Source organism: Pezoporus occidentalis, unplaced genomic scaffold, assembly GCF_034315485.1.
Source record: "Pezoporus occidentalis ecotype Australia unplaced genomic scaffold, CSIRO_AGI_Poc_V1 ctg148, whole genome shotgun sequence".
Taxonomy (NCBI): Eukaryota; Metazoa; Chordata; class Aves; order Psittaciformes; family Psittacidae; genus Pezoporus; species Pezoporus occidentalis.
In genome coordinates, this window is record NW_026913295.1 from 224,607 (window position 1) to 248,328 (window position 23,722).

At 51.6% G+C, this 23,722-nt stretch overlaps 2 protein-coding genes across 8 annotated transcripts in view; one reads left to right on the forward strand and one right to left on the reverse strand.

Annotated features, from left to right (window-relative positions):
* Positions 1-321: 321 nt before the first annotated feature.
* LOC134159506 (TBC1 domain family member 24-like) lies at positions 322-8,640 on the reverse strand. The gene is made up of 7 exons (XM_062610505.1): positions 8,457-8,640; positions 5,967-7,002; positions 5,528-5,686; positions 4,239-4,302; positions 3,478-3,573; positions 2,543-2,819; positions 322-1,668 (listed from the first exon to the last, which is right to left on the reverse strand). Exons 1-7 carry the CDS (start codon positions 8,548-8,550, stop codon positions 1,523-1,525), a joined length of 1,872 nt encoding a protein of 623 aa, XP_062466489.1. The 5' UTR covers positions 8,551-8,640; the 3' UTR covers positions 322-1,522.
* A 2,606-nt stretch (positions 8,641-11,246) lies between these two features.
* Positions 11,247-23,722, forward strand: part of STX8 (syntaxin 8) — a 102,530-nt gene continuing 90,054 nt past the window's right edge. For 3 of the 7 annotated variants that reach the window (XR_009963164.1, XM_062610524.1, XM_062610528.1), the window contains exons 1-4: positions 11,324-11,368; positions 11,716-11,815; positions 15,855-15,949; positions 17,590-17,700. Coding sequence is in view for 6 of the 7 variants with exons in the window: in XM_062610524.1 (XP_062466508.1) it covers positions 11,352-11,368; positions 11,716-11,815; positions 15,855-15,949; positions 17,590-17,700 (323 nt within the window). In the remaining variant the exon portion in view is untranslated. Of the gene's footprint in view, positions 11,369-11,715; positions 11,816-15,854; positions 15,950-17,589; positions 17,701-23,722 lie in introns of all 7 variants that reach the window. The other 4 variants (XM_062610526.1, XM_062610529.1, XM_062610523.1 and 1 more) reach the window with 3 other exon arrangements.

The window sequence follows — 23,722 nt, forward strand, 5'->3', positions numbered from 1 at the left end:
TCTGGGCTCCCCTTCCCAGCTCCCAGCCCAGCCGCTCTGGTGCAGGGTGAGGGTGTGAGGGTGCTGAGGCGCTGGCACAGGGTGCCCAGAGAAGCTGTGGCTGCCCCATCCCTGGCAGTGTTCAAGGCCAGGTTGGACACAGGGGCTTGGAGCAAGCTGCTCCAGTGGAAGGGGTCCCTGCCCGTGGCAGGGGTTGGAGATGGGTGAGCTTTTGGTCTTTTCTAACTCCAACCATTCCGTGATTCTATGAAGGGAAAGGAACTCCCATGGGAACCTTTCAGGCAGGCAGAAAGTCTCGTACATGATCACAGAAAGAAATAATTAGGACACGCTAGCAGAGCTCTTTAATTGCAGGGAAGGAGGCATTTCTGCGGTGCTTTTTCATGTGAGCTCTGCCCACAGGGGTGCGCAGGGCTATGTCTCCCCTCCCCATCTTTCCTGGATACCCCTTGAAGGATACAAGCAGTTCCCAGGTCTGCCGCATGACTGGCACTGTGTGAACTCGCTGCCATCGCCTGCTCCTGCCCACATCCTCCTGCCATTGCTGAAAGCAGGCACCAAAGCAACAATAGCTCCTCCTCTGAACAGCTCAAGAAGTGGAATAGGTGAAGTGGAAAGTATATTTGGATGTGGGAGACACTGTCATCCTGTAGCCAGGATGATCTCTCTATGGTCAATGACCTTCCTGTGAGGCAACTCTTGTCTGACCCAGCCTTGTCTGACTGAGCTACGTGTATGCATTCACATTTCATGCTGGAAAATGCACATCTCCCCTTGTCCTTGTCCAAGGGGCCCCTTGACCCTGTGTAGTCAGGGCAGGTTGGTCAAGGTTCAGACATACTCACTGCTCATAGTCTCACATCAGCCCTTTGTGGTGAACATAGATCTTCAGTTTAATACAGAAATGACAAGGGAGGTGCACAGCCGGGGGTTCTTGTCGGCTGCCGCTTTACGAACACCAGGTAGGACTTTGCTAATCATTGATCAGCGTTTTCAACCATGGACAAAGAGCCCTGGTAACCTGCAGAGGCTACAGAATTCTGTGGTGATGGGCTTAGGACCAGAGGGAAGTGGGGTCTGAGAGTGTTTCTGGTGAGCTTTGGACCTTGGTGTTGGGATTTGCCTAGGCGTAAAAATCCTATAAAATCTGCTTTGTGCTGCTGTACCACTGGTTTGCTGTTGAGCTCCAAGCTGTGAACAGGCCAGCATGGTGTGAGAAACACTGAACTGGCTTAGGTCCCCTCCAGCATCCTGAACTGGGACAGACTGGGTGGAGCAGGCTGGGTCTAAACTGCAGGAGGGGACCTCAGATGTCCTCAAAGGCAGCGCCCCCAGTCCTGTTCCTGGCACCACATTGCCCTCTCTCCACACCACCTTGGCTGACTGTGAAGGGGAGGATGCCACGTGGAGGTGCCGGTGGCACTGCTGGCAGAGACCACAGCAGGGAGGCCGGTGGCAGCCAGCATGGCAAGGGGTCCCCATCCCCATGAGTGCTGCGGTGAGGGGCTCTCTCCCCCAGGACCTAGACATTTTGAAAGCCCCACACTTCCAAGAGCTGCACCTTGAAGTTCTCCTGGCAGAGCGGAGGGTTGTCGAAGGTCTCGCAGTGTTCTGTGCGCCCCCACAGCAGATTGGCATCAAGGGACAGAGCTTGGCCTCCCCCTCCACCTGCAAAAGCAAACAGGATGGTTGGTATCTGCTCTCCCCCACCTCGCTGCCCAGCCAGGGGCACTGGCCCAGCTGATGAGGTCTCTTAGGGCTGCGCCCATCTCTCGGGTTCCTGTCATTTGGACACAGGGCATAGCTGGGCTGGGGATGCCCTGAGCTGCCTCCTCTGCCAATCGGGATTCCAGTGTGGAGGCTGAGCACCTGGAGAGCGCTCTACCAGGCAGCCAGTGCAAAAGGTTGCCCTGGTAGCGCAGACTAAATTATTAAACTGAGGGCTGGGGAACAAGGAAAACTCCTTGAACCCCCACAGCCAGGCCTGCCTGCTCCTGCTCCTGAGGGCTGGAAGGGGGGCAGAGGCAGCTGTCAGTGATGCAGGCATTTCTGACTTGCTGTGGTCCTCTGCCAACCCACCCTGGTGGTGGCCAGCACAAAGTTTCAAGCCCTGTGCTCAAGCCTGACCCGGGAGGCAGCAGCACGGGCAGGCACCTGGTGTGTCTGCCCCGGTGACCATGCCCGGCCCTTCCTTGGGCTGATCCCCTCCTGCACCTCCTCTCCATCCCACAGAAAGTGGAGAGGGAAGGGCTGGGAGAGGACACGCCAGCCTCAAGGATGCAAACCTCACCAGGAGGTTTGTGCTATGGTGCTCCCCCTCAGCCAGCAGAGCCCCGCAGATGGGGCTCTCAGAAGGAGCATCCTTGCCCTTGTGCAGCTTTGCACCTTCCTGCTAATTTGAGGAAGTGGCAGCTGACTTCATCATTAAACTGATATCCCAAACCAGGAGGTCTTGGCCTCCAGACAGTGCAGATTTTAATCTGGAGCAGAGCCCTTTCAGCCCCCAGCAGCAGTGGGTGGGTGTCCAGCATTCCGTAATTACCGATAATGATCCCCTCCCGTGACCCGCACATGAACATGGAGGCTGTTTTGGAAGGCAGAAGGAAATGCCTGATGGCCAGAAATGGGGAGAGACGGCCTTTCCTCTGTGGCGTGGGCACGGTGAGATGGTTGGAGCTGGTGCTACGGCTGTCCGGGGAGGAGCTGAGGAGGGATGCAGGAGAGGGGGAAGATGACCGTTGGCGTGAGCGTGGCACGGCTTTGGCCAGCTCCGGCTTCTTGATGAACACCCACTCGTACCTCTCCATGTCGGGGCGCACCTGGAAAGCAGGAGGAATGTGGTGAGCCTGTCCTTGGGAAGACAGTGCTTCCTGGCCAGGTGGTTTGGGAGCCAAATGGCAGGTCCAAACCTGGGGCAGGAAGGGACAAGGCATCCTGGCAGTGCCAGCGCTCCTCTGGAGGTGGCTGAGAAGCTGGTTTTGTTTTTGCCAGATGCTGCTGGAGATGGGCAAACCTGCACTACCCACACTGCGGGTGGATGCTGGATGGACACTGGTGGGATACTGACAGATACTGCTCCAGAATCTCTTGGACCAGCTCAGCCATCTCCCACCAAGAGACACAGGGGCTGATTTGGGAATATAGCTCCATGCAGGAGAGCAAACATGGCAGAACCTAGCCCTGCCATGCACACTGCCCTGCACCATCTGGAAGGTGCTGCAAGACCCACTGGGGGTTGCTGCACCTTTCAGGGGCTTGGGGCAGGCCCGCTCCCGTGAGGCAGGAGTTTGTTCCCCGTTTGCTCTGGTCCAGCACAGCAATTTCGGTGCTTCTGCCTCCTGCCAGAGCTAAGGGGCAGCGGTGGGACGATGGTAGGGAAGCAGCTCGGTGCCACCGTGCCCTGAATTGTCAGAGGGGTAAAGGAAAAAGCAATGAACAGACCTGTCAAGTGTAAACCCAGAAGTGAAAATGACTTACAGTGAACACAAAGCACTCCCCTGTCCCAAAAAAGCTGGATGTTGCCCCACTCTTCTTCCTTTCGCTCCAGTCAGTGGAGAGAAATGCCCCGCACACCTTGAGAGAGAGCACAGGGGCGTCAGCGACTGGAGCCAGAGCAAGCTCCAGAAGCACCACCACCACCCCTGGCACGTGTGTGCAGGAGGACAAGAGCTCTGTGAGTTCCCTGGGTGAACTGGAAAGCCAGATTGTGCTGTGCCAGCCACATCCTGCCCTGACCCCTCACTGCTGCCCTGGAGGTGAGACCACACAGCCTCAGTGCCTGAGGGGCAGCTCTGTCCGATCTGGGGGCTGCTCTTCTGCAGCAGAGCAATCATAGGGAGCTCTGTGCTGGCTGATGGTGCTGAGCCTCCTGCTGGGCCCTGTCCAGCTCCCGGCAATAGGAAGCAGTAAATGTGTGCCTCAAAGCATTGTATCAACTGAATGGCATCAGACTGTAGACAGGGGTCTATGAGTCCCTTGTCCTCAGCTGGCAAGGTGGTCGTCTGTTTTAGAACCATAGAACAGTTTGGGTTGGTAAGGACCTTAAGATCATCCAGGTTCAACCCCCCTCCATGGCCAGGGACACCTCACACTAGACCACATCGCCCAAGGCTCTGTCCAGCCTGGCCTTGAACACTGCCAGGGATGGAGCATTCACAGCTTCTCTGGGCAACCCATTCCAGCACCTCACCACCCTCACAGTAAAGAACTTCCTCCTTATATCTGACCTGAATACTTACCTCCCCCTCTGTGGTTTTTATGAGCAGCACTGTTGGTTCGTAGCCTTCACAGCATGTGTAAAACCTGCAGAGATGAACAAGGAGGCTGGGTAGGTGGGGGTCAGAGACGCAGGACAGGGCACGTGGTGAGCACCAGGCTGTAAAGGGCAGCGGAGAGTGGCGGTGGCTCTTCTCAGCCTATTGCTGTGCTGGCAGCTGGCCCAGGGGAGCTTGTGGAAGGACAGCAGCAGAAACTCATCACCCTGTATCTTCAGCAGCTTCAGTGTTTGTGCAGGAACAGAGGGAGGTGGCTTATGGGACTTCTCATTGCTTTTGCTTGGTGAAGCAGGTAATATCTTAGATAAAACCAAACACTAAATCCTCCCACCCTACCCTCAGGCTCCAGGCTGAGGGGGATGCTCCATGGGGGGAGTTTACCAAATGAGTTTGCTCTTAAACTGGATGTATTTGATAATCTGGGTTTGGCACCCCACTGCTGCCTTGGAAAGGTGCAGGGCTGTGCCAGGGGGGGTCTGCTTGCCCCTCCAGGGATGGGGGAGCATGCTTTGGGTGCTAATGGAGGTGCTTCCATAGCAGCCCTACCGTTAAACACCACCCTGAGAGCTGGGGCGGCATGGGCAGCACCCACCCCTGGCCAGCATCCATCCTGCTCAGCAGTGAGCTGCACTGCAGCATTGGGATGATCCCGCTTCCCACCATACCCATTGCTCCTTGGCCATGGCAGTGGGTGTCACTGGGCTCTGGGTTGTCTCCAGTGCCGACACTGGTCTTTTTATTGCATTTTTGGCCATGACACTTGGGCCCTTTTAGCTTGCTTTTAGAGGGTTTGATGTCTTCCCCACTGCACGGATGTGCCCATGTTCTGTCTGCCCCTGCCATGAGCTTGGCCTGCTCTGTGAGTGCAACCTCTCTGCTTAATGTTCTCCTACAGAGGAGCAGGCTTGGGTTTCCTGCCTGAAAATATTTGTGCAAAGGCAGGCTCAGCCCACTGAGAGGCTTTTGCTGCTTCACAGCTTGGGAATTCAATGGCAAACTCATTTTCTAGCTCAGTTTTGAGCTGCAGCACTGACTGCAGCACCCAGCAGCTGCCCTGTGTGCCATGGTGCTGGGAGGGAGCTGGAGCCCTGGGAATGGTGTCCTGGCTGGACTTGGGCGAGAGAGTCCCCAGGAGACCACAGATGGCCCCCAGGGACACTACATGCTTCTCCTTTCTACACCAACAACCTCTACCCAGTTTTACACTTCTCCCATCTGCCCCGACCTGACCTGACGGGCAGATGATGCTTTACCTCTGCAGGCTGCACCCATCTTCTGAGGTGGAGAAGAGCAGCAGTGGGGGGGAGAGGGAGAAGCGCTCAGGGATCCAGGACCAGATGATGCGCATCTCCTGAGCCGTTACAATGCTGGAGCTGAAGTTCTGCATGTCTATGGCCAGGTGGAAGGACTGCCTGTGTGAGGGAGGACATGCATTACTGCCAAGCTGGGGTGCTGTTGGCTTTTGGGGGTGCAGCCCCCGTGCATGCTTTTTGCATCATGAGCTTTCTGTTAACATTGCTAGTTCTGGCTGCGCAGTGCCTCCTCACAGGGTCCCCCACGAGGGGCTGTGAGGCACCCAGCATCGCCAAAGCTTCCAGAGATACCTGAAGCTCCCCACATATTGTATATCCACTGTAACTCATGTTTTGTCTACTTAGCCCCAAGAGCTGGCAACCAGAGAGGTCTTCTTACCTGCTTTGCACCATGGTTATGCCCCTCTCCATTAACGCCTTCCTGTTGGCCATCTGGAGAAGCCAGATTTCCTTGCGGGAGAACAGCCGGATGCCAAAGGCTCTCTCTAGAAGTTTGTCGACAGTCACATGCTCAGCAATGTTCTGCACGAAAGCCTGCAGTTCTGCCTTGATGTCAGTCCCCTCCAGCTCGGTGGAGGTCACCGAGAGCCTGTACTGCTTCAGCAAGGCCAGGGCAATGCGGTACAGGACCTTCTGCCCCTCCAGCAGGTAGACATCAAAGACACGGATGGCATAATTGAAGGGGAGGTCGTGAAAGAGCCATGATAACCATTCAGAGTAGACCTCAAAGACGTTCTCAGAGGTGCTGGCTAGGAGTTTGTGGGCTGCTGGGCAGTGCTTGTTGGCCAGATCCCCAAAAGTCATGCAGGAGGCCTGGTGGGCCAGGAAGGACTGGTCAATGTAGCTGGTGTGGGGAGAGTTGCTGGCGATGAGGCGCGAGATATTCTCAAAGCACTGGGCTTCGTCTTCACTGTAGTGCAGCAGCAGAGCCACCAGCGAGGGGAGGATTGGGCTGTAGGTTATGTCAGGGAAAAGGTTGCCAACACAGATGAGGATCTTCTTCAAGGCAGTGACGCCTTCTGGGTTGAGGCAGTATGTGGGCATGGAGCATCCTTCTAGGAACTCGGGCAGAGGGTAGGTGCTTATACTCATCTTCCCAAAGAGCCGGCTCGCCACGTCCCTGTAGACAAGAGCATCTGGGGTGACAAGCCGGCAGGAGACCTGCTGTATGAGCTGGTGGTAGACCTGAGCTCTGAGAGCTCGGCTCACTGCCCAGTACCCTTCTCTTGCCAGCTTCTTCAGCTCCTTCGGGGACTTGCTGAGGATGTCTCGGGGGATGTGTGTTTGTTGCTCTGGTTCTGGCATCCTGTCCCAATCCACAAACTGTCCACAGCCCAGACAAGAGGAGATGTCGATGTCCCAGGTGTCAGCCTCTGATGTGATCACAACGGTGACTGGTGAAGAGCCAAATATCTCTGTAGGACAAAGACCGTTTATTCAGCACGCTTCACCTCCCCAGCTCGTAGCACTTCACCCTGGCTGATGGCACTTTAAAGTCCTACAGCCACACCTTGTACTTCAACAGTTATCCCCGGTGCAACGGGAAGGTTTTCAGGAGGCTTTGCCTTCATGGAGCTGCTCCCTTTCCCCTTGCCTGCTCACATCAGCTCAGGCCCTGGTGAAACTGCTGTCTGAGAGGCTCAGGGAATCATGCAGCCACGCACCAGCTGGGTGTCAAAGCTGCTTCTCCACACTATGAGAGGCTTTGCACCCCTTCAAAAGCTCCTGACTTCCCATCCTGTAACCTGTAACCAGGCAAAGCAGGCAAAGCGGCCTCAGGCCTTTGCCTCCTGCCAAAGACTCCTGACACCTCTGGCTGCTCAGGTGCAGGAGAGAAGGTGCTGCAGTGAGAGGAGTCCCCAGGGGTGTGAGATGGGCTGCAGGGTGCCAAAGGGTCCCTGTTTCCCGCATGCCCCCATGCGCCTGGAGAGACCCATCCAGGGACTGGCGAGCAGCTGGGAAGCCCCTTGGAAACAGAAGGTCTGCATGGAATCCCGGTCTCCTGTACTGTGCAGCCATGAACCCTGATCTGGGAAGAGTGGAGTTTGGGCTCCTCCTAGAGAAAAGTGAGCAGCATTTTCCCTGGGGTTGTGAGAGAGCTGAGCTCTAAACCCTGTACCAGGACTTATGTTTGTGTGGATAAGTTCTGCTGGGCGGTGATTAACTATCAAGGATAAAGTCGATTAGTGCACCCATCAGTTCTGTGCTGGATTTATTGTGGATGTGTTCAGTTGGGCTGGGGAGTCTAGCATGGGTTTGACCAGAACTCTCTGCCTGGCCTGAAAGGGACATGTGGAAACAGCACGGTCCCAGCCACATGTGCTGCATGTGTGGCAGCATGTGGTGGCATGTTGAGGGGGTCCAGCTCTGGCTCCTGCTCTCAGACTCAGTTTGGCCTCGGCTCAAGATTGACAAAACCAGCAGATCAGGTTCAGTTCTAGTTCAGGGCAAGGGCAGCAGTTTCAACCGGTTGCTGCACAGCCTGACCCTGCTTTGAAGACAGACAAGCCCTGAATAGTCAGGTGGGCTCCTGCTCACAGAAACCAGGCTAAAACACTGGGGTCAAAGCAGGGCTGTTTGCACTGCTGTGGTCCCCAGATTCAGCTTGGCCTCACAGCTGGATGCATCAAGAAGATGCTCCCTGGCCGCAGGTACCGAGAAGCATCAACCCAAGCCCAGCCCAGGGTATAGACAGCTGGCTCCAGCTCTGCCCTCTCTGGGACACACTGGGGCTGCTGGAGAAGAAAACCTGGGTCTGTTCCAGTGCCTCTCCTCTGGGATGTGGCCCTGGCATGCGTGGGACAGCGAGAGCCTCCTGCACCTTCCCCAGCACAAGACGTGCGGCTGTGCCCGGCTGCAGCTCACTCACCTTCCCCGGTGCCTGTGTTATCGCCCTCATCCGTGGGGAAGCCGCCTTCCGCCCCCCCGGCAGAGCGGGGCAGGCTGAGCCCCACCTGCAGCATGGCCCTGCCTCCGGTGCTTCCGCTGCCGCGTCCCCTGTCCCCGTCCCCTGCCCTCACTTTTAAGGTGGGCGCCAGCTCGCTGGCACAGGGTGCTTGTTTGGTGTAAATAGAGCGAGGGGTGGAGCGGTGCCCCCGTCACCCTGATCTGCCTCAGCTTCACGGCGGGCTGGGGAGGGGATGTAAACACCCCGTGGGATGAGATAGCCATCAAACCAGCAACATGGCCATTAAACTTAATAAGTTGTTATCCGCAAGGATAACCTCCGCTTTCTCACCCTGGGGTTCACTCCCTTGGCCAGCGTCACGGGGCAGGAAGGGTGCATCAAAGGCCGGGGCCGATGCAATCGCCTGTCCTTGAACCAAGAAAACATCAACACAGCGACTGGGTTTGCAACCGCTTCCTGCTGGATGGTCCTGAGGAAATTGGACAGAGAAGTACGTGAGCAGCGAGTGCCAGGAGCCAAGAGAGGTGCAATGAGGAGTAAATGATGCCCTTCTGCAAGCACCTTGTGTGCCTTTAGGGATGATTTCTGGGGATGGGTGTGCCAGGGCTGTGGTTGCAGCACATGGCAAAACCACCAGTGGAGGTTTGGGGTGATGCAGACGTGCTCCCGCAGCACCCTGTGCCTCCGGTGGACTCCGCTGCTCAGCGGGAGCACAAAATGGGATAGTTGCAGGAGCAGTTGTGGTGCTTCAGTGTTCAAATCTGCCCACTTTGAAATGGTTGTCATTGATTGACTTGACTTTGCCTCCAAACACGTTGCAGAATTACAAACCGTACCTTGTATTCCCAGACAAAAGAGCTGAGTTGAAGGAAAAGTACCCTATAATAGCTGAGAGATGCTGCAGCAGCATTGTGCTGCTCTGACATTGCTCCCTAGAGAGCTTACAGTTGAGGCTGCACTTCAAAGTGGGCATTTTTACCAGCACCTTATTTGTAAGATTTTTTTTCCTTAAAAACCTTGATCATTATTTTTCTCTCCTGTGATAACAGCAGCCCCTGGGCATTCATTCCTGCCTCACCTCCTGCCTGCAGGTCTGTGGGGTCTGCCTGCATCCACAGGGCGCTCCTGAGCATCCGCTGGCACCGGAGGCCTGGGAGCATATGCAAAGCAAGAGCGGTTCCCGGGCGGACGGTCCCCTCTCTGGGTGCAGCACCTCCTCTCCCATCCCAGATCTGATGGGAGCAGCGCTGTCCTGGCACCCCTCCGCTCCCTCCGCTCGCAGCATGCCCTGAGCCCGAGGAGGTGTCGGCAGGGGGCCCCCAGGGCACTGCTCTGGGTGGGGGGGAGCAGGGAGCTGTGTCCCTGTGGGGGGCTCCCAGCCTGCACCCGGAGCCTGTCTCTCTGCTCATGTGTGGCTCTGCTCCGTGCTGCCCCCGAAGGGAAGGTGATGGCCCCTCGCTCTGCTCCTGGGGATCCCCAAACCCCGCGCTGGTTCCCGCTGACCAGCATTTGTTTGTTCTCTGTCCAGCTCCAGCCTCTTGTCCAGGCCCGTACAGCAGCGTGTCCTGGGTCAGGGGGTCCCAGGTCAAGGGGTCCCGTCAGCCCCCAGGAGATGCCAGAGGTTCCCAAAGGGACCCTGGCTATAGATTAAAGGTGATGCCATGGAGATACAGCCACTGCAGGAGATATCTGGGAACGAGGGGTTGGTGCTTGTGAGGGCTCTGCCCCTCACCCTGGCCTTGCACAGCAGCCCCAGTGCTGCAACTGGGGCCTGCAGCACTGGGGACAGCCCAGTGGGGCCATGGCACGGCTGGGACCAGCCAGGGCGAGGGGTCCCCTGGACAGGAACAGCGGGAGAGCCAGGAGAAGGAGGGGGACAGCCATGGCTCCCACCGAGCACCTTTGCACCATCAACCCTGTACCATGGGACCTGCAGCTCTGCACCCTGCTCTTCTCCATCGTGCATCTCTGCATCCTGCACATCTGCATCGCGCACCTCTGCACTCCTGCGCTGTGCACCATGTACCTTACACTCCTGCACCTCTGCATATGATACAGAGGGTTGACCATTGTACAGGGGGGTTGTACAAGGGGGTTGTACAGGGGGGTTGTACAAGGGGGTTAGAGGAATTTGTTTAAACAAAAGGACTATCTGTTGTAAATGCCTGCTAAGCAGAACAGAGACCTCCGGTCCTGTTAATAAGCAGACGCCTGAATCTACTGATAAAGGGGAGAAGCAGAGGATTTACGGCTGAGACACTGATCAAACTCTGCTGATAAAGGGGAGAAGTAGAGGATTTACGGCTGGGACACTGACCAAACTCTAAGGCCACACATAAAGACTAAAAAGGTGAAAAGTGCAAGAAGAGGAAGACTCATTTACTTTGTCTTGAAGACCCCTACCCAGAGGAGGAAGACTCATTTACTTCATCTTGAGACCCCTGCCCATGACCAGAGGGGCACTGCGCAGGCGCAGAGGACCTTCTGGCTCATTATAATACTAAGCGGGGATAGGCCATGAATATGTATAGGCGTGTTGTGCAACCTTATGAATACATATAACTTTAGCGAATAAATGTACAGGGAAACAACACTGAGGCACGCATGACTTTGGGGAATTATCCCCGTGCGTCTCAGCGCTGAATAAAAAGCATACCTACTTCACAACTTTAACGAGTTGTGGAGTCAATCCGCGCATCACACACATGCACTCCGCACCTCTGTGCGACCCGCGCGCACCGCCCGTGTACCCCCATGCCTCGCCCGGCGCCTGCGCTCGGAAAGATTTGTGCCTCGGCGGGCGCCGTTGTCACGTGACCCGATCCGGAAGCGCGGGGCTCTTCCGTGCTGGCGGCGATGGCTCCGGACCGCTGGTGAGCGCCGGGCCGCGGGATGGGTCTGTGCCCTCTGCACCCCCACCGATGCCTGCTCCCGGGGGTGCTCTGCGAGCCGGGCCCGGCACCCCCGCTGCCGCCGTCCGGTGCCGCCGTGCCGGGAGAGCAGCGCCCGGTGGCGGCTGCCGCGGCGGGCCGAGGGCAGCCCCTGCGCGGCGGGTGGGGGGGCACACCTCTGCAGGGCAGCTCCCGGTGTGCTGGAGGCTTCTGCCCCCGCTGGGGCGCACCGCGCGGCTGCCCGGCAGAGCAAGGCCGAGGTCCGCGCTAGGGGTGGGAAGAGAGAAGCCGGGCAGGGGCTGGGCCTCATGCGGCGCTCTCGCCCGCAGGCTCTTGCTGTACGATGCCACTTGCCAGGTCGCCCAGGAGGTCGCTGAGAAAATCCAGGAGCGGAACCGCTACCAGAGGAACGGGGAAAGCTCGGCCAAGGTACTCCTCTGCCGGCGGCTCCAGGCTTTGTGAAAGCACGTTGTTACCCAGGTTTTCCTTTTAGCTGTTCTACATGGCCCGTCCTTGGAGCAACGTGCTCTAGTGGAAGTTGTCCCTGCCCGTGGTGGGAGTTGGAAACTGGATGAGCTTTAGTCCCTGCAGCCCAGATAATTCCATGATTCTGTGCAGTACCAGTCGAGCATTACATTGGCAGGAGCTGGATGTGTTGAGGGGACTCAGTCCTGAACTCGCCCTTCCCTGGCCACAGGGGAGCTGGTGCTGCCTGGAAGGTGCGTTGCGGAAAGGGGCGAGACCTCACCTGGAGTATTGTGTGCAGCTCTGGTGTCCTCAACATAAAAAGGACATGGAACTGTTGGAACAAGTCCAGAGGCCACGAGGATGACCAGGGGACTGGAGCACCTCCTGTATGGAGACAGGCTGAGAAAGTTGGGGCTGTTCAGCCTGGAGAAGAGAAGCTGCGTGGAGACCTCAGAGCAGCCTTCCAGTATCTGAAGGGGGCTTATGGGGATGCTGGGGAGGGACTCTTCATTAGGAACTGTAGTGATAGGACAAGGGGTAACAGGTTAAAACTGAAACAGGGGAAGTTTAGATTGGATATAAGGAGGAAATTCTTTACTGTAAGGGTGGTGAGGCACTGGAATGGGTTGCCCAGGGAGGTTATGAATGCTCCATCCCTGGTGGTGTTCAAGGCCAGCTTGGGCGAAGCCTTGGGTGAGATGGTTTAGTGTGAGGTGTCCCTGCTGATGGCAGGGGGGTTGGAACTGGATGATCTTAAGGTCCTTTCCAACCCTAACGATTCTATGATTCTAAGGGGACGCTCTGCTGCCTGCTTGGTCCAGGGCCTGGGCCGTGCCCGATATTGCTGCTCGCTGGGAATCCTCAGATGAAAAGTTCTGTTTGGTGTCAGGAGCATAGTATTAATGGTATGTTCTTTGAGATTTTCATAAAGGAAGCAAGAGTACAATTTCTAAATTAAAGGTGGCTTTTCAGCGTCACAACAGTAATCTTGGGTTTAACGCTAATGAATCTTTTGTGCATGCAGTGATGCTGGTTTCACAAAAAGAGAAGGAAAAGCTGTGGGAGTGTTGGGCATGCACGGCTGATGGGTCAGGGCTGTGGTTGCCAGGAGCAGAACTGTTTCAGACATTCTGAATCTAAGAGATGTTGGGATGCACATCAGCTTCTGTGTACTCCCTTCTGTGTAGGTATTGCATAGGTAGTTTTTTCCCCACAAGGCTGGCTTGCTTCCTTTCTGTAGTGGTTGTAAATCAGATGAAACATTAATTTTTCAGCTTTTAAAAGCTACATTTCTAACAAAATGTAAGCTTGGAGTTAAATATGACCGAGAAGCAAATGTTAGAGCTCACCCAGAAATACAATGGTCTTCAGCTTTTCACACTTCCCATTAAAAAATATTAAATAAGAAGATTCTCAGGAGTGTGCTTTCTTTAGGACTAAAAGTCTCATTCTTCCCCTCCAGAAGCATAGGAGCCCACTTGATCACACCCCCTGAGGATCATGTCATTAACTTCTCCTGAGACTGTCTTAAGTGGAAAAGGCATGTGAGCCCTTGAATTGGTCTTCTGTAATTGCATAATTAAAAGCCCACTGATTTATTTTGTAGACTCTGTCCCTCTCTATAGCAGAGTTGTAGTGTGCTGCATGATCACTGACTCATCTTTGCCAGTCTCTGCTGATAGCTCTTAACATCAAATATCCTTTTGGAAATATTTCCTTTGCAAATGCATTGAAGAAAACTGCATAGACCTTGTCCAATAATCTGCTTTTTAATAATGCCCTAATTTCGCATGAAGTGAAAAGAGGTTTCAGGAGGCCCAAATAGGTGGAATTTGAGGGAAATATTTCCTCCAGCAGTAGAATCGAGAGGAGTGTTTTGAGGTGGTGGTTCAGCTCCCTGCTTTCGAGGTGCCCAAGTAATTAGATATTGTACAGATACACTCAAGGAAAGGAGACTAATTAAATGTTTGTTGTTTCATGTGTCTGTGTTCATAGGGCACAAAGTCCTCAATTTACATCATTGCAGCTGGTGCTGCGTTCCCCAACCCTCTGACAAAATATTGTATTAGGGCTGTTTGAAACCATAGCTCTCTGAGGTTGTGTTTTATGGAAACATTACATGGTTGACTTATTTCTTCATAAAATCATTTGTTCCATGCTTGTGTTTTCCGAGCCTGGTTTGCCTTTAATCCATTAACAGTTAAAGATGAATATTTGCCAGTGTGTGATTCTACTGTAAACAAGTTTCCAACAATAAGAGGGTTGTTTTCATAACAGACATGCATGTTGAGAAACCCACAGCTGAGCAGTCACGTTCTGTGACTCCTGAATATTTTAACGGAGGAAAAAGTGTTTGTACAACATTTGCCCCGTAGGGAGAATGTAAACAAGTTTTTCTTTTCATAGTATTTTGCTGTGAGCATAGCTAAAAACACCTTCTGCTGAGCAAAAAACAGAGGATAATATTTAAAATGGAAAAAAAAACAAAACCCTATAGGGGAAGATTTCCAGCAGCACTTCACTGGTGGTGAGTTGCTTTGTTGAGCTGATCTTGCAACTCCCGTCGGTTTCTTCTTTCCTTTTGTTTCTTAAATGGAAGCAAAATCTTTAGTTAGAACACTGCAGTTTTTGGCCAGAGGTGTAGTGGGTGGCTGTGTGTTAGACACATACACCTTGATGTTACTTTGCTGTCCTGGGTTTGTTAAAGGCATCGTTTTCCACCTGGCCGTGAGTACATGTGAAATGTGAAGACCTTTTATTACCTGCCTGTAGAGCTAGAGGATACACCATGGCTCCAACTGCCCTAAAAGTGTATACACCTCACGCTGGCTTTGGAAACGTTGCCGTACTGTTCAGCTGCTTTGGGCCTGGATCTTGGCTGTGTACTCGTGAGGCTGTCTCAGTGTGGTTGCGTCTGCTTCCTGTCATCGTATTTGGCAGTGTCTGAGAACAAGTGTCACTGAGTCAGGGATTTCAAATTCTGGTGTTGTCAGGGGTTTGAGGCTCTCCTGCTCCAGCCGTGTGCAGTATCAGTGCAGTTCAGCTGATGGATCCTTGCAGCACGCTGACAGCTCGGAGAGACGTTGGTGTCTGGCTGCTGCCTCTGCATCTTCAAGAGGGCGAGTCAAAGAGATATTCCTGCTCTGTTAGCAGTTCATCACACAGAGCGTCTGAGGGCTGATGTCTTGTAAACAAGAAGCACATAAAGACTTAATTAGGATTGCTTGCATAGTTCATTGCAGTTACAGTGTGTTTTCCTAGTATGTTGTACATAACTGTAATGAAAAGAAATAACATTTGAGGAGGAAAAACACAGAAGATTATTTCAGCCTAAATTGGGAATGGATGGGCAGAGAGGAGGAAGAAGATTTCTGCAAGCCTCGGGTTTGCTTGCAGCAGGGAACAATGTGAATGACTTAACTATCTTTTTAGTAAGAACAGATGCATCCGAGTGTGGAGCAGGTCAGTTGTGAGGAAGGGTCTGGGGTCAGGTGCTGCTGAGAAGGGAAACGGAGGAAATCGGAATTTCTTGTGGGATCTTCAGTGTAAAATTTGGAGGAGTTCAGTGGAGGGCATGTCTGAACCTGCGGCAACCTTCCCTTTAATTGGGGAGCTGGGAAAGAAACTTGGTGGCAGGAGAAGCTGCTGCAGAGGAAAGAACTGGAAAACCAACTGGAAAATATTAGTGTGCTGAAATGTTTTGCCCATACAAAGGAGTGTGTTTATAAAGACTTGAAAGAAAGCTCTCCATACTAAACAGCATTCATGCATTAGAATTGTGTTTGTGAAACCAGCACTGTTTATCTCATTATTTTCTAGGCAGTCCAAACCAGTTGGCTGTGCCGGTCCCCTGTGGCTCTAAGTCAGGCTTTCTTGGTTTGGAATGGAGTCCTTCACACCAGCACAGCTGAAGTTAAATGTATTGTCACCTCCACGTAGTAGTATGAAATTTTATGCAAGTGTAACTCCAACTGAAAAGCTTTTTTCTCTTCCCCTTCAGCTCAATGTGATTATCAGGTCATCGCTGCAGAATCTCCAAGAGAAGATTGATCAGCTGAAGGACTTACTGCTTCGGGCCGTATCAACACACCAAATGTATCTGTGTAAACATCAACTCGCTGACCTTTCTGGACTGTGGGAGAGAGTGGAAAAAATAGGCTGTAATTGCTCTGCCACACAGTTTGGGTTTTTCCCTCATTCCATTTTTAGACTTTGTCACTAGAACTTTGTCTGTGCTCCTGTTGAATGTTTTCATTGCAGCTATAGTGCAAGAAGGGTTGGGAGCCTCATGCCGCCTGGTATGATGGGCTTTGGGTATGGTTGTGTTGGAGAGGAGCTTAATGGTATGGTCTGAATAACCTCAGAGCTGCCATTGCCTTGCCTGTGTGCTGTGCTGACACTGCTGATCTGCTTTCTGAGCTCAGCTCACTCCTCTAGCAGAAAATGAGCACCTCCTGATGCAGTTGCTGCCTGCAGGGTGCCAGGGCAGAAAGGAAGGATGAATCTCTGTTCAGGTCGTGGGCAGGGATGTGGCAGCCCTGACTTGGACTGGCTTAAGGAGCAGTGGAACTGCATCTTCAGAATGGTGTCAAAATGCTTTAAAACAGGCCTTAGGAAGAAATCACAGGTTTTCTTCTAGCAGTGTTATCCTGGGGCATGGTTTGGATTTGCTGCTTTTTCCATATGTTGGAAGGGTAAAGAGTCAAAGAAGTACACCTCTATCCCTGAAGGTATTCAGCAACAATCTAGTTTAATGAATGAATGTTTAATTTCAAGCTTGCTACAGCAGAAATCCCTTTTGAGCGCAGGCACCTGAGAGCTGTGCTGATGGCTAGGGGTAAAACTTTCCTGTCCAGGGAATGCTCTCAAGCAGACAAATGTTGTGGCAGAAAAAAGACAGAAATCAGTTCAGCTATTACATAATCTATTCAACAGTACTTGGAAGAGAGTTAGTTCTTCAAAATGTCACTAAGATTACTTAAGCAAACACAAGTCCCCTGTGGAAGCTGCAGAACTTCAGGGCATCTTGTCTTTCAGAGGTACAGCATGGATAGTTTTTCTGCTGTGTTAGTGGCTTTTCGGGTGTCCTGCTGATGAATTTCAAATGGAAACATGCAACAGTAAAGTTTTGTTTACTGAGCACTTGGCTGGGAGCTGCTCACCTGGTCTGTGTATTGAGCCTCCACTGAAATAAGATGTGAATACCCTCCTGACTTTAAAAGCTCTGTTCTGTTTGGCCCTGCCCTCTTGATATGATCATAGTGTAAGTTTGAGCTCTTTTAAGACTTGTCCTCCCATGAGCTTAATTGATGCAGCACTGTTACACATTGTCAGTGTTATAGAAGAGATTGACTGCGTTATGCTAAATGAAAGAAAAATGATGTTGGATTTTGGAGGGGGAAAGTTCATAATCCTCATGCTAACCTAGCAACAAATAGCCTTCCTGGTCTCTCATTACTTTGAGATGGTGGCCTGAAAATCACTGTGATTCTGCACGAAACTTCTTCTTTGAGATATGTAAACCAGAAACACATTTAGAATAACTCCAGATTTTGTTCAGAAAAATATGACCTGGCCTTCTCTTAGATGTTGCAGCCTTTTTTTTGGTTAAAATAGTTACTGTAGTTAATTCTGATGATCAGGAGGTCTGATTTATTTTAAGAATGTATAACAGTATTTTATATAATGCATGTTTTAAGTGTTTTTAAGTTTGGTCCTTAACCAAGTATCCTCAGCACACAGCTGGAGGGGGACAGGAGGCAGAATTTGGTGGATGATCTTCTCACACGACAGAAACAACTTCAGGCATCTTACAAGAATGAAGGCACAGAACCAGATGTGATAAGGTACAGCACTGTTGCCTCAAGTGAGCAATGTGATTGTGCTTTGAGTGTGGCTGAGCGGAATGATAAATGCATCTATTGAGCTCATGTACATGTAGCAAGCTGTGGTTTCATTTGCTTAGAAATCACATGGGTTTTTTTGGTGATGGTATTGTACCACAAAATCACAGAGTGGTTTGGGTTGGAAGGGACTTTAAAGTCTATCCAGTTCCAGCCCCCTCATCTACTTTAGGGACACCTTCCACTAGAGCAGCTTGCTCCAAGCCCCTTGAACTCTGCCAGGGATGGGGCAGCCACAGCTTCTCTGGGCACCCTGTGCCAGCGCCTCAGCACCCTCACAGGGAAGAGCTTCTGCCTAAGAGCTCATCTCAGTCTCCCCTCGGGCAGGTTAAAGCCATTCCCCTTGTGCTGTCCCTACAGGGTCTTGTCCAAAGCCCCTCCTCAGGTTTCTTGTAGCCCCTTTAGGCACTGGAAGCTGCTCTCAGGTCTCCCCTTCAGGAGCCTTCTCTTCTCCAGGCTGCCCCAGCCCAGCTCTCTCAGCCTGGCTCCAGAGCAGAGCTGCTCCAGCCCTTGCAGCATCTTTGACCTCCTCTGGACTTGTACAAGCAGGTGCAGAAGAGAAGTGGAGCTATGTCTCTGAGTTTGCAGAGCTTGCTGTACTTCCATGGTCAATGAAATATCTCTTGAGTGTTGGTTGTAACTGGTAAATCTTCAGTTTAAAGCCTCATATTTAAAAAAATGTCAGTATATGTTCTTGTAAGCCTTGTATGAATCGCAGGTGTTGGGCCCAGGCACCTATTTTATTGATGTGGGGGAAGCTTTGATGCAGGATGCAGAGGTTTTAGTCTGGCTGTGGGTCATGCAAGGGGCTGTGCTCTGCCCTGTGTGCCCTGCATGGTGCTGTGTGTGTGGTCTGGGTCACACAATGTGGCTGAGCAGACCTTCCTCACCTCTGCTGCCCTGTGCTACAGTGAGCTCTGCCTCTGAAGAGAGCAACTGTTCTTCTGCAGCAGGGCCATGTGACAGAAATACATCGTTTTGCAAATTTTTAGCTTGTGCTTCTAAGGGGGAGGCATTTTCTAAAGCACTTCATTCACTGGACCTGTTCTGGACCAGGTTCAGAGTGCTGGATTTGAAACGCATGGAAGGTTATTTGTGGGAGGGTGAGTGTTAGAGCCCTCCTGAGAAAGTTTCTCACCTTTCTGGAGTATGTCAGCTCTCATAGCTCTCTTTAGAACAAAACAAAACTTTGTGTGTTTTGAACTCAGAGAGGGGATTCTGCCCATCTGCTGCATTCTGGGAAGACCCCTCCCTGCAGCCCTGTCTCTGGGGCAGCAGCACAAGAGGGATGGGGAGCTGTTGGAGCGAGTGCAGAGGAGACCATGGAGGTGCTGCGAGGGATGGCCAGGTTGGACGAGGCTTGGAGCAAGCTGCTCTAGTGGAAGGTGTCCCTGCCCGTGGCAGGGCATTGGGACTGGATGAGCTTTAAGGTCCCTTCCAACACAAACCATTCCATGATTTTTCAGGGTGCAGCGCAAGTCCATATGATGGGTTGATTCTGGCTCTTACGCCTATCACAGAGTCAACCAAAACATGTGAAATAGCATTAGACAAAATGTCATTAGGGACTCATGATGTGAGAAAGCTCTTGTGAGACTCCTGCTCTGAGCAGTCCATAAACGGATGTGACCTTCTGTAGCGTGGCCTTCCTGGCTGAGGCTGTGTGGCATTGGCGTGTTGCTGCTGTGGGGCAGACAGAGGGTGAGGAGTCGACCTAGAGCTGCTTTGGTGTCAAGGCAGATGTCCAAAACCTTGTGGTAATTTCAAGCTTTGTTAGAAATGACCAGGAAAACCAGCATTTTCCAGCACTGGATAACATCAGAGACAGTATTTATTTGCTGGTGTTGCAAGGCTTGAAGTTTTGTAGTTCTCTTTTAACTTCTTTAATTAAAAATGGATAAAACTATGCCAAATATTCTCTGGCTGGTGAATTCACACCCCTTCCATATTCTCCCTTGTAGGTCTTGTTTGTAGTGGTACAGGCAGAGACATAACCAGCACCTGAATCCTGTGCCAGTGGGTCAGACCTGCGTAGCCTGACCCTGGCCCACATGGGTGTGTAGGGATGGAGCTCGTCTCCCTGCCTGCCCCACTGCTTGCAGGGACAGAAGGCAGCAGCTTCTGATAGGTTTAAGCTGCTATTTACAGTGCTGGTTTTCTCTAGAATTGATGCAGACCTCTGGAACAGCCTGCTTTGGATTTCAGTCAGTGGCAAAGGCCATTCTTCCATGTGTCTGAAGTCTGAAAGCCAGCTTTTCCCACTGCATTAGAAAAATCAGCACATGTTGTTTGATTAAGTTCTAGCAGTGACACTTCTCTCTGGTTTTGTATTGGCTTTCTATATCTAATCCAGCTCTGATGTGACAGCACACATTTTCGGAAGTCTTTTTCCTTCCAGCAGTCCTTGCTTTCATTAACCTTCTTGCACCACTGATCACATATTTATTGTCCCCATGGCCTATAGCTGTGAGGGTTTCACTAGAATTAATCTTCGTTTATATTTGGTCACCATTCAGTGAGTTTTACATCCTTTGAAAACTGCTGTAAAGCTATTTCTGATTGTGAAGTACAGTGGCCTTAATGCTCTTAGTATTTATCCTAACTGACAACTTGGGCTAGAACACAGGGCAGGACGCTACATTACTTTGCTATAGCTTTAGTTCACCTTCCGGCGTTGTCGGCCTTAATTAAGATGCAACTGGAATTTTCCAGGGGAAAGGTTGTGCTGTTTCCGTGGCTTCGCTTGAGTAGGGTCAGTTAAATTTTCTGTAATTAGTTTTCAATAGGCAACTTCAGTATCTTCTCCTCTTTTCTCTCCTTTGAAAGAGATCTGTGCAGGTTATTGTAACAGATGGAGGAAGAATGGGGCAGAAATCCCCATTGATTTCACACCATGCTTTAAGGTCCCTTCCAACCCAAACTGTTCTATGATTCTAAAAGCATTCTTCTTTCTTACAATTCTCTAATTCCTGAAGAGTGCAAGTGGGCTGTAGGAGTAAGAATGTTTTAATGAAGACTATATAAGCTGTTCTGTGATGTTTTTAGTATTGTGCTATGTCTAATCTTGCACAGAAAATAAGGGATGGTGTAGAAAGAAGATGGTTGTTTTGTAGCAAGATTAATCTCTGATGGAAATGTTCATTGCAATGTACATTTTGAGGGTTTGCTCAGGAAAGCGAGACTGCTGTGAAATAAGACCTGTGTTACAAAGGTGACCTTCCCTGGGGATGCTTACTTGGGTGTAGGGGTAACTCCTCTGTGTAGCTTCTTACCACAAGATACCCAGCATTTCAAGTAGACATGTTATTCCAGGATGTGTGCCTGTACAATGGTTCAAACGCTTCCAGCTTGTAGCTTGCCTTGTCCTGCTCCTCTGCGGATGCCTGCTGTCCTATACAAGCATGAGGTGGTTGGAAGTCCCTTGTTCTGTGGTGCAAAGCTGCTGTGCCTGTGTTGTGGGCAAGAAGTAGTGGTCCTGGAGGTGCTGTGAAGGCACAGAGTTATAGAATCAGCTGTTTTGGAAAAGACCTGTGAGATCATCAACCTTTCTCCCAGCAGTGCCAAGGCCACCACTAACCCATAGCACTGAGGCCTCATCTACATGGTGTGTGAGCACTTGCAGGGACGGTGACTGCAGCCCTGCCCTGGGCAGCCTGTTCCAATGCCTGAGCACCCTCTGAGGAAGGAATTATTCCTCAGCTCCACCTAAACCTGCCCTGGTGCAGCTTGAGGCCGTTTCCTCTTGTCCCATCCCTTGTTCCTTGGGAGCAGAGCCCAGCCCCTCCTGGCTCCATCCTCCTGTCAGGCACTTGTAGGGGGCCATCAGGTCCCCCCTGAGCCTTCTCTTCTCCAGACTGAACCCCCCAGGTCAATCAGCCGTTCCCCATCACCCCTGTGCTCCAGGCCCTGCACCAGCTCCATTCCCTTCTCTGGCCCCACTCCAGCACCTCAATGTCTCTCTTGCAGTGAGGGGCCCAGAGCTGAACACAGGATTCGAGGTGCGGCCTCACCAGTGCCCAGTACAGGATTGTCACTTCATTGGTCTGCTGGCCACACTGAGGTCACTGTGTCCTGCACATCACTGCCTAGCATCTCGCGTGGAGCTGGCCTGTGCAGCTTCCAGTCTTTGATGCCACTGGGACCCGTAGTAAATGGTATCAGAGGAACATGGCATTTCCTTGAGCATTAGAACACCAGTTCTTATTTGGGGGAAGCCAAAGAAGTCCTCTGCCAGCTGCAGGGAATGCTGCCCCTTCTGCAGGCTTCCAGCGGGAGCCTCTACCTGGGAAGATACCTAGAGGGGATTTGGAAGTGCTTGCGCTCAAATGGCTTCTCCTAGTTTTTTTTTTGGAGGGGGAGAGAGCTTGTGTTTTGTGCGTTAAAAGTTTTTCTTATTTTATTTGCTAGTTTGGAGCTTCCTAAAGTCCACTGCCTGCCAGTGTGAGCAATTGAATCTTGAGAGAATCCCCCTGCTTCTTTGCCATCGCCTTGGAGACTGACCTGTGAAGCCAAGCTGGGGTGCCCTGGACACTTCAAAGAGCCCCCCTGTATAACTGTATCATTAAGGGAATGTTCAAGTGATCATCCAACCAATTGTCATATGACCTAGGTTTTGTTTAAAATTCAGTCTTGCTGATCAGTCTTCTAAAGCCATAAGCCTTGATGTGTGGCCTTGGTCTAAAGTAAGTGCTGGTTGACTAATCTAAGTTACTTGGGAAGTTTTATAAGAATTATCAGTGAAACAATGCCTCTGGGAAGATAAGCCCTCCCTTGTTCAGCAGTGACATAGCTCCCTGATTTAAAACCCCATCATCTTTTATACTTGGGTGCATTGCTGAGCCTCGTAATTAGTTAAATCTGCTCCTATAATCAAAAGCTATCTGCACACTCCACTGCTCTGTGGCGCTTTCAAAGATTTATGTGATTAACTTGGCGGAGGCAGTGGGTGGCTAATTGGATAAGCTTTAATCTTCACACCACCAAAGCAAGACGTGGTAAGATCAGAGGAGGTAGGAAGTTCTGCTGTGTTGTGTGGGAAGGTAGTTACCAAACATGTCAAAAAGATTATTGTAACAAGCAGACTAGTTGTCATGACCCAGCCTACAGGAATAGGGCAGGTTACTGGGGGGAGGGAGAGAGCGAGTGGTGCAAATTATTTCCATTTTGCTTGCCTTGGCTTTTTTCTTTAACAGGCAGAAATGGTTGTGCTCTCTTCAGCAAGCAAAGAGCTTCATGTGCCCTCTGCTTTATCTGTGAACCTGGTAGAAGTTGTCACGTGACTGGAAAATATGTGTTTAGTCCCCCAGACCAATGAAGAAAGCTAGGTGAGGTGTAAAGCTGCATTTCAGGGGTGTGTATCTGTCTAATCAAGCCTGACTCCCTGTGTCGATAAATACGTAAGTTTTAATGGAGGTGCCGGGGACTGGAATATGAAGAATCCCAGCTCCTCTTCTGGGTGTTGCCCTTGGAGGCCCCCTGGTCGCTGGCACAGCCTGGATTCTGCTCCACAGGGGTGTTCCAGCCCTATGAGGGTACTTAAGTGAGGTGTTGTGACTTAAAATAAGCACTTTTTAGTCCTGTAGCAAAAGAAAAAAAAAAATTCCTACTCTCTACTTGTGAGGCCACATCTGGAATACTGTGTTCCTGCTCTCCAAAAAAAGATGTTGACAGGCTGGAAAGGATGCAGAGAAGGGCCACAGAGATGATCCAAAGACTGGGAAGCTGTATGAGGAAAGGCTGAGAGAGCTGGGCTTGTTCAGCCTCGGAAAAAGAAGGCTCGGGGAAGACCTCATCACCATGTTCAGTATTTAAAGACTGGCTACAAAGCAGATGGCGACTCCTGTTTTCCAGGGAGTGATGTGGAAAAGAGGGGTGATGGGCACAAGTTACTCCTGGGGACATTCCAGCTGAACACAGGAGGAAAAGTTTTCACAAAGAGAACGATCAGCCATTGGAAAAATCCCCA

Bases quoted from the DNA above. Each gene is read 5' to 3' on its own strand.
- LOC134159506 (XM_062610505.1), bottom strand. From the start codon at position 8,550: ATGCTGCAGGTGGGGCTCAGCCTGCCCCGCTCTGCCGGGGGGGCGGAA. The intron at 5,687-5,966 runs GTAAGAAGACCT...TCCCTCACACAG, and splicing joins ATAACCATGGTGCAAAGCAG to GCAGTCCTTCCACCTGGCCA. The intron at 2,820-3,477 runs GTAAGTCATTTT...CCTGCTTTCCAG, and splicing joins GGGAGTGCTTTGTGTTCACT to GTGCGCCCCGACATGGAGAG.